At 41.2% G+C, this 14,065-nt stretch overlaps 2 protein-coding genes across 3 annotated transcripts; one reads left to right on the forward strand and one right to left on the reverse strand.

Moving 5' to 3' along the window:
• The first annotated feature begins 250 nt into the window (after positions 1-250).
• ahsg2 (alpha-2-HS-glycoprotein 2) lies at positions 251-5,049 on the forward strand. The gene is made up of 7 exons (XM_054768213.1): positions 251-516; positions 601-711; positions 820-901; positions 4,050-4,204; positions 4,286-4,381; positions 4,480-4,551; positions 4,629-5,049. The coding sequence occupies exons 1-7, from the start codon at positions 319-321 to the stop codon at positions 5,010-5,012; spliced, it is 1,098 nt and encodes a 365-aa protein (XP_054624188.1). The 5' UTR covers positions 251-318; the 3' UTR covers positions 5,013-5,049.
• A 145-nt stretch (positions 5,050-5,194) lies between these two features.
• Positions 5,195-12,570, reverse strand: LOC129177279 (titin-like). Of its 2 annotated transcripts, XM_054768211.1 has the most exons (7): positions 11,817-12,570; positions 11,533-11,709; positions 11,303-11,424; positions 11,063-11,225; positions 8,911-9,026; positions 5,450-8,846; positions 5,195-5,383 (listed from the first exon to the last, which is right to left on the reverse strand). In XM_054768211.1, exons 1-7 carry the CDS (start codon positions 12,049-12,051, stop codon positions 5,349-5,351), a joined length of 4,245 nt encoding a protein of 1,414 aa, XP_054624186.1. In that variant the 5' UTR covers positions 12,052-12,570; the 3' UTR covers positions 5,195-5,348. The 2 variants fall into 2 exon arrangements, with proteins under 2 accessions (XP_054624186.1, XP_054624187.1); XM_054768212.1 differs by lacking the exon at positions 11,817-12,570 and having other exon boundaries at positions 11,533-11,802.
• Positions 12,571-14,065: the final 1,495 nt, after the last annotated feature.

The following is a 14,065-nucleotide window of genomic DNA, read 5'->3' on the forward strand; positions in this document are numbered from 1 at the left end:
CTGGTTAGTTCACACAACCCTATTCTACAGTCGTGGTGTTAGAAAGAGAATGAATGAAAAATAGTGGCAACGTTCCTAGCTTTGCTTTAATATTGATCTCACCATTCATCAGACTTCAGTCAGCAAGCATTTGTTTTGGCAGCAATCCTAAAACGGAGTACCACCCACATGTCACGTGGAAAAGCAGGACTGTGATGTGTAACTTGGCTGTTTTCCCATTAAAAGTACTATATATATGCTTAGGCCTGCATGAGGTCTCCCTCTCTTCCTCATTATTCTGTCTAATTTTCTACCTTCCGGATAGAAGTCACGACAGAAATGAATCCACTAACACTCACGGTGGTTCTGATAGTCCTGGCAGCGGGGTACGCTCAGCTCAATGTTCTGCAGCCAGAGTGTGACTCCCCTGAGGCAGAAGAGGCTGCACTGGTGGCTCAAGACTACCTCAATGCCCAGCACACTCACGGCTACAAATATGCACTGAACAGGATTGAGGACATCAAGATTCTTACTAAGGTGAGTCAAAATGTCGTTAAAGCCAAACACAATATGCATCTTTCCAGTCATTTCTCATTGAATTCAGTGTAATTCTTGTAACAGCCCGATGGAGACAACACATATGTTGTTGAAGTGGACTTGCTGGAGACAGACTGTCACGTGTTGGACCCCACACCAGTTGCTAACTGCACAGTCCGACCAAAAGTACTCACGGTAAGCCTGCACTACACACGTACCAAAGGCTTTATTGAGCTTCAGGAATTGAAATGTTGAATTTGAAAGTCTTCTGTGGTAGCTTTAAGAACCTTTGTCTCAAATCAGGCAGTAGAAGGAGACTGTGACGTGGTGCTGAAAAGAGTTGGAGGCGCATTGGCTGTCACTGCTTTCAAGTGTAAGACAGAAGGTACAAACTAAAGCTGACATGAAATATTATTTGGATAACAATATATTGCTATTGGGAAGACCTGGGTTCAAATCTTCGCTTGGGCATCTCTGTGTGGAGTTTGCATGTTCTCCCCGTGCGTGGGTTTTCTCCAGGTGCTCCGGTTTCCTCCCACTTTCCAAAAACATGCATGTTAGGTTAATTGGTGACTCTAAATTGTCCATAGTCATGAATGTGAGCGTGAATGATGGTTTGTCTATATGTGCCCAGCAATTGGCTGGCGACTAGTCCAGGGTGTACCCCGAAGTCAGCTGGGATAGGTGTCCAAAGTCACTTGTGACTCACGGCTGTTTTTTATTGGCCTGTGGCACATTCTGAAAATACAATTTAACAAGAAAACTTAAACAAAACAAAAAAAACAGCAACAGCAAAATGGAAAAATCAGCAGAGATTTTACAAGAATAAAGTAAGAGAAGTCAAATAGTAAGAGAAAAAGTGTTAATTTTACAAGAATAATGTTGTAATATTATGAGGACAAATAATGTCATTTTAGTACCATACAGTTGAAATATGAAAGAAAAATTACTTAATTTTAAAGCTGTAATATAACAACAAACAAACAACCAATAAAGTAGTAATTTTTGGAAAATGTGTTATCCTGTTCCGAGAATAAAGTCAAGATATTATGTGAATAAAATCATAATTCCGAGAACAAAATTTACAAGAAGAAAGTTGAAATAGTTGGAAAATTAAAAAAAGGCAGAAATGTAAAAAAACCCACAAAAAAAACAGTTGTACTTTTACAAGAATAAAGTCAAAATATTAAGAAAAAAAACATATTCGAAAGAGAAAACAAAGTTGCAATTTTTCGAGAATAAACACATAATATTACCAGGAAAAATAATGCCATTTTAATAGCGTAGAGTTGAAATAGTAAAGAAAATAGATGCTGTAATATCATGAGAAACAAACAAGGCAAAATAAAGTTGTCATTTTTGGAAAATGAGGTTGGGGAAAAAAGTTATTATATAAGATTTAAGATTAAAGAGTTTTATTGTCATATGCACAGTAAAACTGGTGGTTCTGCTATGCAATGAAATTCTTGTTCTGTTCATTCTCCCAAAAAAGAAAGAAAGAAAAACAGAAGAAAATTAATAAGAACATCAGAAACCTAAATACCAATAAATTAAGCAACAACAACAGAAGGGACATTAATACAAATAAATAAATCAATAAATAAAATAAATAAAGTGCTATGAGTGTGTGTTGCGTGCGGCGTGTGTGAGTGCGTCGTTGAGAAGCCTGATGGCCTGTGGGTAAAAGCTGTTTGCCAGTCTTGTGGTCCTGGACTTCAAACTCCTGTAGCGTCTGCCTGACAGTAGGAGTGTGAAGAATGAGTGTTGTGGATGTGTAATATACATAAGTCATAATACTACGAAAAGAACATTTATGAAGATTATTGAAAAAAGAACTGCAAAAATGGAGAAAAAACAGCAAAGACCAAAGTTGTTACTAATAGGCATTTTCACCTTTATCACAAAGATGAGATGCAGTTGCTGTACAAAGTGGCCCTTGCATTGTTTCATTTTTTTGGCCCTAGCTGGAAAAAGTTTTCACACCCCATTTTTCTATAATTATATTTTTAAACTACAAATTCATTTTGAATGTATTTTGGTAATAAAGCAATTTAAGCGACAAAAAAATCACTACTGCCATGATACAGTTTGTATGCTATGCAGGAGGTGGGTAATTTCCGGTGTATAAGCCGCTACGTTTTTCTTAAACTTCGAACCCTGCGGCTTATACTGCGGTGCGGCTAACTCATGGCCATGCTCTAATCTCGTGGTATCTCCTATACTTCAGAAGTACTACAAATTGTTTAAATACTGTGCCGCTCGTGATTCAGTGAGGAAACGGTACTCTCCCTTATCACAATCTATAAGTGAGCTCACGACAAGTTTGTCAACCCATCGGAAATCGCAGGAGGTCATTACTCAATGCAACAGTCTGACTCACAGTGTCATCTTAGAAAAAAGGATCAAAATCATCACACAGCAACTTAACACTCAAAAGTAGCTAGGAAATGTACAAGACAAGTACCAATACGAAAAAAAACCCAAACTATTTTAACTTCTTCCCATAATTCATTGTTCCCAGCAGAGCAGTTCATTGGCCAACGGCTGCCGTACTGGTACTCGTCTTGTATGTTATAAATTTTGTGGGTGTGGCTTATACACCGGAAATTACAGCAATCATGTGATAACATGAACAAGAGCTTTCATTTTTAATGTGTTTTTACGTTTTGTTTACAATAGGCGCCGAATGACTTTCAATCTGGCAAAAGGTTAAAGGGATAGTTCGTTTTTTTTTTTACATGAAGTTGTATGACATCCCTATCAGCATTGTAGTCCATTAACAGCGACTTACCCCCCACTTGGTCTCCCAAGTCCAGTTCTGGTCAGATTTCTGTTATGAAGAACGCAGTTCCGCTTAGTTGCTGAGGACAGTTAAGTAAAATTGCATATTGTTTTTGGCCTCTAAAAACAATATGCGTTCAAAAGATGAATACATTTGCATCACAAAAGTGCCTTCTCAAAAACTCAAACCTCAAAACGCTTGGCGTTATATCTGTCTCCCGCCGTATTCCTGCGCACTGTCGCCTGTGCGTTCATGTGACGAAGACACTCGCATCTTCTTCCGCTGTGGAACACATACGTAAACAAGATGGCCGCTCCAGCGCGAAAGTAGATGCGTCTTTGTCACAAACACATGAACGCACAGGCAACAGTGCACAGGAATACGGCGGGAGACAAATATATAACACTAACTCGATTTTTTTTTGGAAGCCATTTTTGTGATGCAAATGTATTAATCTTTTGAACGCATATTGTTTTGAGAAGCCAAAGTCTTTACTTTGCTGTCTCCAACAACGAAGTGGAACTACGTTCTTCATCATGGAAATCTGACCAGAATTGGACTCAGGAGACCAAGTGGGGGGTAAGTCGCTGTTATTGGACTACAATGCTGATGGGGATGTCAGACAACTTCATGTCAAAAAATTCGTACTATCCCTTTAACGTGAGGGTGAGCTACATCGAAATAAAACCATGCACACATACCAACAGCATACTTTAAAAGTGGCATCATCACTCCTGTCTATGATGTTTAGAATCAACAGAAGACCTCTGCGTGGGTTGCCCCAGCCTGCTTCCCCTGAACGACACAAGAGCCCTTGACTTTGTCCATGCTTCTCTGGCAACCTTCAACAACATTACCGTTAATGTGACATATGCTCTTCTTGAGGTCGGAAGGATGTCAACACAGGTGGGTTTGACTGGGATCCTTTTTACAAGCTCCAATGTATTTCTCGGTGCATGTCAGATGTTTCACACTTCATTGCTTCAGATTGTCTCTGGTGGACCACGTTATTTGGCAGAATATGTTGTAGCTGAGGCGAACTGCACTAATGACGCCTGTGTGCCTCTGACTGCTGCTATGGCTGTAAGTATATAGTATGTATGTATTTTTCCACCCCCAAACAAAACCTAAAAGATTTACGCCTCTAATTCTACACAAATTACAAATATTTATTTTTCCAGACACATGGTATTTGCATTGCCAAAGGCCTCAGTGCTGCCCACACAGTTGACTGCAAGATGTTTCCCATTATGGTGAGATATACAGTAGACACTTGCCTCAACAGTACCCACAGTATCTTATCGAATTCTTCCGATGCAAATTGTTTCAGGTGCCACCTCAAGATGCCAACAGCACTGGTGCTCCTAATGTGTCCGCAGGCATCCATGTACACACACATAGTCTCTCCAGAAAGCACGGCCTGAGACACCACAAACTGACCTCTCTCCATGACCCCCATGTTACTGGCCTTTTGTCCGCTGAGTCAGCAGAGTCTGCCGAAGTGGTGCCCGTAGTGGCAGTAGATGCTTCATTTGCACCTGTTGCTCCAACTGCTGACACTACATCCTCATCCGAGGTCTCGGTCAGTTTAGAGAAATCCGTTAAACTGCTTAAAAGAGATGTATCTGCTGCAGATGCCACAGTTCCCAACACTGTTGCAACAGACCCCATTCTCCTCATCCCACGGTGCCCAGGAAGGGTCAGATACTTTTAAGTTTTCCTTTAACATTAAATTCTGTTTGACAAAACAATGTGCTGTACTCCAGTCGTATTCATTTTGGGTGCATACGTATCTATACACCAACACAGCAAATTGATGTGTAAAAGTTCAACTGAGGAGTCTTCAGAATGGTTTAAAAACACTAAACACAAAAGTCAAATATCAAATAGGGCCAATTGTCAAAGCATCGATTAATGGCAAAAAACTTTCAGCAACAGCTCATGAGAACAGACCAAGTGCTCATGTGAGAGTATTTATTAAAATATACTCAAGTATAGTCAAGGTCAAGTCAAATTAAATAGCTTTACAATTAATGTGTGCCATCTGTGCTTATTCTGACCCTCCTTCACTGGAACGGTCCAGTCCTGTAAGACACAAGCATCATCAGTTTGCGTAACAGCAAAAGAAATTAACTTGATCAAATGACGTACCGTGTCTGTCGGCCACTGAGCTCAGAACTTTTGGTACGTTTACAGGAACATTTGGCAGAGTGGTATCAAATTTGCTGGCTTTAAAGTCATCTTCTGGAGTTTTGGCCAGTCCTTGCCCAAGCCATCGCAGATGTTGCGATTTCCTTGCAAGACGTCGGCCCGGGAGTGTTTGTTCAATATCCTCATCCTGGAATTTCTGCTTGGACTCAGAAGTACCAGGTTCTTTACCTGGTGGACCATGTAGCAGCATGTATCCCTTCGGCTCATACGAACGCCTGGCCTGATCACGTTTGAAGGATTTCTTTGTTTTTTTCGGCAGTGATGAACGTGGCAAATTAATTGGGAGTGATGAAGTATTTGTAGTTGCTTCAAAATCTTTAAACATGGAGTAAGGTAGCAAAGGACCGAGTTCACCCTCAGCTTCTGGAGAAGGCCTTTCACGTCCATGGAAGAAGTCCAAAGGAGCTGACATTTGATTTGTGTGTTGCTGCTGCTGAAGATACTGGGCGATAGACATAGCATTTAGACCAGGTGAATAATTTATCGGGCCAGATGATAATTGGACATTTTGCTTTGTTAGGTGCTCATTTTGATTTGGTCCCTTTTGATTCGCAGCAGCATAAAACGGATTTTCAAGACTGAACAGAGGCGCAGCTTGAGGTGATGATTGGCCTTGTGGAGAATGTTGAATATTCTCATATGGCCAACTGGAAAAATGCAAATTAGAGTTGGGAACAAAAGGGTTAATTGGTACTTCAGGAGCTGCTGCCTTGGTGGGATTATGTCCTGTTAATGCCAAATTGCCACCCGGGGGCTGGTCAGGTTGTTGCTTTTGACTTCCGTATGTCAGAATGCGGGTGGAAGTGGGGACAGAGTCAGCTTTCCCAGAATTTTGTGTTTTTTGAGCAGGCCAAGTGTAACGTATGCCATTTCCAAGGCCATACGTCATGGAGGCAACATATGGAAACCCTTGGGAGATCACTTTACTATCTGGCCCAGAAGGCGCGAGATGATAAAGATGTTGATGAAAAGCGATCTGTGGGCAGCAATTTGAAAAACCAGTAGTGCAAAATTTTACACAACCAGGTGTTGAACCCTGTTTGACCACTTCCCCATTAGCAGACTGCAGAGGTGCTTTAACACCTTCTTGTGGTTGCTTGGTTGGAGAAGCTGGGGGTAATGTTACAGACTGCTGCCATTCTGGGTGACGCCATTGTGGCATCTTGCCATCTGGAGGTTTGACGGCTGAAGGTTTTTCACTTTTTTTAGGCTTCTCATTGGAATGTGTGTGAGCATTTGTTTCACCATCTGTTATTGGTGGTTGAGGTAGGAAGGACCCATGGATTTGTCCCTGAATTGTTTTCTCAGGCACCTCAGGCTTCTGTGGTTGTGCGGCCTGTGGAGCAAGTGTGGGCTTGATAACAGGTGCAGGGTTAAACAGAAAAAAAGAGAAGGGGTTGGCTGGCTTCTCTACATCACCCGGGAGGAGTTCAGCTTCTGAGTCAGATGGCTGTAGAGAAGGCATTGGCTTTTTGGACATCTCATCAGGAGTGGGCACAAGGTAGGGTGGATAGAGGTATGGATAGTGAGAATGCTCGCGCTGATCTGGAGGCAATTCAGGCTGTTGTGGTTTGGGGGGCTGTGGAGGTTGTGCAGGCTTGGTAGCTGGTTTCTTTTCAGGCACTGGTTTAGACAAGAAAGGGAAGACTGGCTTCTCCATATGACTCAGTGGGACCTCAGGCTGCTGTGGTTGGAACATCCATGGATCAGGCAATGGCTTTCCGCCATGTTCTTTAGGGTCTAGGCTAGGATAAAGTGGATTCAGGTATGGATGGGCTGGCTGCTTTTTACATGGAGGAACCTCAGGTTGGTTTGGTTTGGCTAGGACTGGCTTTTTGGATAGTTCTTCAGGACCAGACGCAGCATACAGTTGAAAGGGGTGCTTGCATTGCACATTACCTGGAGGGCATTCAGGTTGTCGCACGGGTATAAATTCAGGTATGGGGTTGAAAGAATAAGGGTGGACTGGCCATAGCCTTTCACCTGGTGGAACGACAGGTTCTTGCGGTTTGGGGAGATTTTGTTTTTCTTCAGCTGTTGTGCAAAATGGATAGTGTTTGGGACAGACTGGCTGCCCAATTTGACTGGTCTGAGTCACATGTTTTTGTGGTAGGGAGGGCACACCAGGTTTATCATCAAGCGTTGGAGGGTAAAATAGATTGTCGAAGGCGAGTTGTCCACCTGGCTGCACCTCAGGTTGGTGTGGTTTGAGGGGTTGCAGAGAAGGCATTGGCTTGGCATCTTGGTTTGGTTTATTTTCAGGCCATGGCATGGTGAGGACGGGGTAAAACGGATTCACTTGGCCCGGAGATACTTCAGCTTGTTTTGATGGAGCAGGCATGGGTTTTTTGTCAGGGTCTGCTAGAGGAATAGGCATAGGGTAAAGTGGATAGTTGTATGGATAGGTAGGCTTCTGAATATGACCTGAAAAAATCTCAGGTTGTGGTGGTTTGGGGAGAAGTGGAAGAACTTCAGGTTTTGATAGAACAGACATGGGGTTTTTGTCAGAGTCCGCGACAGGGCTTGGCATAGTGTAAAATGGATAGGGGTAAGGGTAGGCCGGCTTCTCAATAAGACCTGGGAAAACATCAGGTTGTGCTTTGGGGGGCTCTAGAGAAGGAAATGGTTTAGTAACTTGGTTTGGTTTATTTTCAGGCCATGGCATGGTGAAGAAGGGGTAAAACGGTTTCACAGGACCTGGACGATCTTCAGGTTGTTTTGATGGAGCAGACATGGGTTTTTTGTCAGGGTGTGATACAGGGTTAGGCAACGGGTAAAGTGGATAGGTGGAATGCTTCTTAATATCACTTGGAAAAACCTCAGGTGGTTGTGGTTTGGGAGGTTGTAGAGAAGGTACGGGTTCGGTGACTTTGTTATTCTCTGGCCATGGCATGGTAAAGAAAGGGTAAACTGGCTTTTCTTCATGCCCTGAAGGCACTTCAGGTTGTTTTGTAGCAGGAATATTTTTTTCGTCGTCTGATTCAGGGCTGGGCATGGGGTACAGTGGATAGGGGTATAGATAGGGAGACTCCTGAACAGGACTTGAAAGAACCTCAGGTTGTGGTGGTTTGTGGGACTGTGGAGCAGGTGTGGGCTCAGTGTCTGGTTTAGGTTGGAACGGGAATGGAAAAGGCATGGGATTTGGAGGTACCACAGATTCGTGTGGATTTGATGGTGAATGATCAACTGGGTGAAGGGGATACAACTCTTTGTCTGGGGATTGTGCTTGTTTTGGAGCCTGTGGTGTTTTTTTTGCGGGTTCAGATTGAACTTCGGTCAATGGGCAGGAAACCTTAGCTTCTCCTTCTCCAGCCAATAAAACTGTGTACATTCCATCCTGCAATTAAAACTGTCAATCAAGGAAATACTCCAAATGAAACTTGCAATTTTCAAATCATTACCTTGATCTCCACGCAGGGAGCATAGCGGACAAAGATGCTCACACCTTCAACATGTTCACCTACAGTGATCCCACATTTGAGTGATGCAGTAGTTAGCCACTCCCAGTCGCCATTCACTGTTAATTACATTGCCATCAAGTATTAAACCTCAAAGTCACAAAAGGCAATATCATGCAAGCAACTTTTGCTTGCAGTTGAAGGCATCCATCCAAATCTTTGAAGACACAGAACAGGTGACAGTTAATACAGTAGAACCTCCAATATCAAACAGTCCGTGATGTCGGTTGACTTCCAAGTTGTAATTTCAAAACAATTTGTCCTTTAGGAAAAAATGTAAACTGTATTACTGTTTAAAAGGGATAGTTTGGATTTTTTTAGTCGAAGTTGTATGACATCCCCATTAGCATTGTAGTCCAAAAAAAAAAACAAAAAAAAAACCTACTCACCCTGAAATGCCCAACGAGTGAAGACTACAGAGCAATACTGTTTCGTAGTGGCAATAAAAATAAAAAATATATATATTTTACTGAAACAAGCGTAGTACAGTCATCCTTCACTATATCGCAGTTTGAATATTACTCCCTCACTATAATCACGTTTAAAAAAAAAAAAAAAAATTGTTTCGTGCTTGACTATGGCCTATTAGTCAATATTGAAAGGCAAGTATTATTATATTATAGTATCTATGAAGTATTTTGGTCGCTAGGCATCAGTAATGTTATGAGACATGACGCTAGATGACATTACCTTTCACACTGCATGGAGAAGGGCTACTGAGCCAGCAGAGCCGAGCAGCCATGCCATGGCTGAGAGCGAGTGGGGGGGAAAAAGGCTCTCCTACTGCGTGTGGAAGTGGTACGTTTTTGGCTTCTTTGTCCTTCTCCACCGAGTTTGAAACACTACGTTTAGAACAATGAGCGAGTGGGGGGGAAAAAGGCTCTCCTACTGCGTGTGGAAGTGGTAAGTTTTTGGCTTCTTTGTCCTTCTCCACTGAGTTTGAAACACTACGTTTAGAATAAGTAAATTGAAGAGGCTAACTAGTTAGCTCGGTAGCTTGCTATGCTAGCGGCAGCCATCTCTTACGTCCATGCAGCCAGCGCAATGTGATGTAAACAGAGTGTACGAGTGACTTCTGGGGTGTTATGTCGACAAAGCTCTAATGTTAAAACTTGTATTTAGAAAGTCAAACAGGTTTTCTATGCTCTATGAAAATGTTTATCAATATTGAATCCTACTTTGCCGAAATTGGAACCAATTAACCGCGATGACTGTGTGTAGTCCATTGACATCATATACATTAGACATTTAAATTCAATAGCATAGTCAGGTGTATAATAGGTTTTTGATTAATTCAATTGTTAATATTGTACTGAACCCGACAGTTTCGTATGTTGTGGTCAAGTTCCACTTCTATTTCTATTGTTGTTATTACACTTCCTGTTTTCCCAGAAATCTCACTTGTGATATTGCTGAAAACACTGCAGTTCATCCTTTAGGTGAGCTTTTATACGGAGTCCCCCTCCCTCGGCGAATTACATAGCTTGCAAATGTAATTTAATGGCATTGTTTTTACCATCTTTAATTTGTACAATAATGTGTCACCCAATTTACAAGGTTAAATTAGAAGTGAATCTGAAGTATATACTGTGCGTACAAATACGCTTACTACAAAATAAAAATTCTGTAAATAAGGAAATTGTAACAAACACTAATAATTAAAATAACCAGTTTGCACATTTGCATTATCCACTTTATATTATGCAATGACTATACAAAAAAAAAACTATAGACCTACATACAACTATATGCATAACTATGTACAAAAATTATGTTTGCTATTCGTAGTATTAATTGGGCATTGTGTTACATTTGAATCAAAGTGAGCTTTCCCGAGTTATTATTAATGACTTGTTTTATTATGTTGAAGCTGCACCCCCCCCCCCCCCAATATTTTTACACACCCTTGATGTCACAGCGCCCTTAGATTCCGCCTAAACAGTATTGCCAAATGGCCCAACCGGCTCTGCGTCTCGCACACTTCATACATGGTTTGAACAAACCTAAAATTGTAGGACTTTGAGGCATTCCACTTTGGGGGTTCCACTGTAATCTCCATTATAGTTGTGATTCAAAGCCATTAACAGCAACTTACAATTTATTTTAATTTTAGAGGCTGGGAGAGTCCACTCCACTTTTACAACCATGCCCTCTGCATGGCATGTGACCATCGGTCCATTTGAAGACTGTCTCATCAAAGGGCAAGTCATCCTCACTGGCAACCCCCACCAAAGTAATGGTAGTACATATGTATCCTCCTAATAAAAATAACAACAGGTGTTAATAATAAATACCTGTGTTTTGTATGTGTGGTTTACAGCACAAAAGGTCTTACCTGAACAGTAACAAAGCAGCCATTATAAGGAGCCACCAAGACCATATTGCTCTGTGTTGACCTGATTGTATATCCACAGCTTTGAGGCAGCATGGACAGAGGCAAAGGGGACATGAGTGTACCTAGAAGGCAAATTCAATGAAATGTCATTAAGAATGTGCATAAGATTACAATTATTGCAACCTTTGCTTATTCTGTTGTGTTACAGTTGTCGAAGTAGAAAATCTTACCCCTATCAACCAATATCAAAGATCCTGGGGTGGAAGAAATGTCTTGGACCTGAAGCTTCATGGAGTCAGCAGTACATTCCACCTTCGGATCCATTTGAAGGAGCTGCTCCACAATTGCCTGGTCTGGTTTGGAAAAAACATCTTCCGGAACACTGGGTTGCTTCAACATTTCCCATCCTTTTCACAATGCAACTTTGTGAGAACTCCAACAAGCTTAAATGCACTTTGAAATAAATAATGCACATGTAAACATCTGGCATAGTGATAAATGAAGTCATACATACCCATGTCTGCTTGGTAATCTGAATCAACATCCAGGTTATCACTTGTAGCTTTTTTATGACCTATAACTTGTTGAGAGATTAAGAGTCTTCCAGTGTAGACAACGTTACTTTTGTCTCGACTTTGATTCAATGTAGAGTTGTGTCTTAATTTGGAACATTGGCAAAACGCACTCACAACCAGAAAAATCCCCAAATACAGTAAAATCTTTGAGCCCCCGCGCTCCCTACACGCCATTTGAACACAAGGGAAGCACTGCACATAGAGGAGTGTGGTCAAAAGCTGAAATCTCCAGTGCTGATGACAAAAGGTAGAAGGCTGAGCTGGAACTAATTAATGACAAAAGAAAGGGCTAAACCTCAACAGGTGTTAGCAATGGTGCAATGAAAGGTGTGGCCTTTGACTCCAGCAGGTCAAAGCCTATTGGTTCTCGTGTTGACCAAAGGATTCACAAGTACAATATATAGAGATGCATCTTGGTAAAAACAAAATACCTTTGAAATTCTGATAATTCTAGATAAACCTATGTCTCATCATTTTTTTAAATTGTCAAAAAGTTCAATATTCTAAACCACACCACCGGCTTGGGTTCGGGGGCGGGACCAAACTCACGCAGGCACAGACTCAAATTTGATGTTGAATGATATTAAAAATCCGTCTAGCTGACGTGACCCATGCAGAATAAACGTCCAACATGGTAACTATAAGGACTCTTTCTAGCTCACGAAAACACCGGCGTGTCAAGTCCAGGCGTTTATTGAGTGACAGCAGAAACGGCCAATCGCACGCTAGCATAAAATCAACTGAGCCAATCGATGAGCTTGTGGGCAGTCTAAGGGGAAATTGGCTTGGTCCTAGTGCTTGACTAGGCTCTTTTTAATACAGGATAGCGTAACATTGTTTTTGGTGGATAAAAACTACAGGGGACCAAAACAAAATTGAGGGGCCATGCCCCCCTCCTCCGGTCCCGAATGTTTGACAGAATCTACTAATTGATCTCTCTTCAAATTACATTATTTAACAACACCACTAATTAAAATACAGCTGTTGAATTGATTGTGCCAGTACCTGTTTACTAAATGTTATGGCAATTGTTCATAGAACAGTATGGTTAGATTTTTATGCCTATGAACCATTTTGATAGACAATACTGTACAGTAACGCTAATTTTAAAGAGTCATATTTTACTCACCTGTCTTTATATAGGCAGAAACTCAGCAAACTAAATTATTTGACCATCCTGTTACACAACTGAGATCGACTTTTTATTTAATGTTTGTGTGCAATGTCTAAGATCATCCCAACGTATATTTATATGGAAGTGATATGGAAGATAAACTAAACCTGAGATCTTTTTATAAGCACAAATTTGATATTAACTTTGATTAAACACTGCACCGGTATACTAGTATACAACACAGGTTCTGGATTCAATGTTTAATTCCAAATCTTTCCACACTGACGAGACAAGATGTATTATTCCCAACGTCACAAAAACGACACACTCATTTTTCTCTCTCTTTTAATTCTGTACATATTCCACACAGTCTGGAAATAACTGATGCCAAAACGTCCCATAGGAAAGTGCCATTAAAAGTTATATCTTGCTGGGACAGCAGGTAAAAATCCAACTTGTAGCAACACATCAGATTGATTTTATGGCACTGAATACACAATTCTCTGAAACTGATCACAAGACAACTTACAAATGTTCTGATTCCAACCAACACCACTTTCAATAGTTTTAGTGTACACAGCATTTTTTAAATTTTTACCTAGTATACTTCTAAATACCATACGATGACAATTTGTGAATACATCTTTAATGACTAAAGCACAAGGCAAATAATAGCAAGGTGTCGGAAGTCAACAGCCTTGGTTTACAGTCAATATGCATTCATGTAGTTTCAGTTGTTAATGAGGCCAAAGTTAGCCAAAATGAAATATCTATTAGTGATGAAAAATGGAAGTAGTGTTGAAGTCTAAAAGGAGTCGTTTTACAACTTTCTGAAGCTGTCTTCGTGTTCTACAGTCAACAAATGATGCCAACAATCATAAAATGAGGTGAAGCAACTCTGAACGTCCTCAACGATTGGTCCGAGGGGGAACAAGCGGGATGGCGTAGGGGCTAGGAGTAAACAGTTTTACAAATTGCAGGAGCTGGCTGACAACGGTGAGCTGTCACAGAGGTGGAACGCCAACTGCGACTCCAGAATGTGTTGAAGTATCAAGACAACGCTGGCCTTACACA

The sequence above is a fragment of the Dunckerocampus dactyliophorus genome, chromosome 2 (genome assembly GCF_027744805.1).
Source record: "Dunckerocampus dactyliophorus isolate RoL2022-P2 chromosome 2, RoL_Ddac_1.1, whole genome shotgun sequence".
In the NCBI taxonomy this organism is placed as follows: domain Eukaryota; kingdom Metazoa; phylum Chordata; class Actinopteri; order Syngnathiformes; family Syngnathidae; genus Dunckerocampus; species Dunckerocampus dactyliophorus.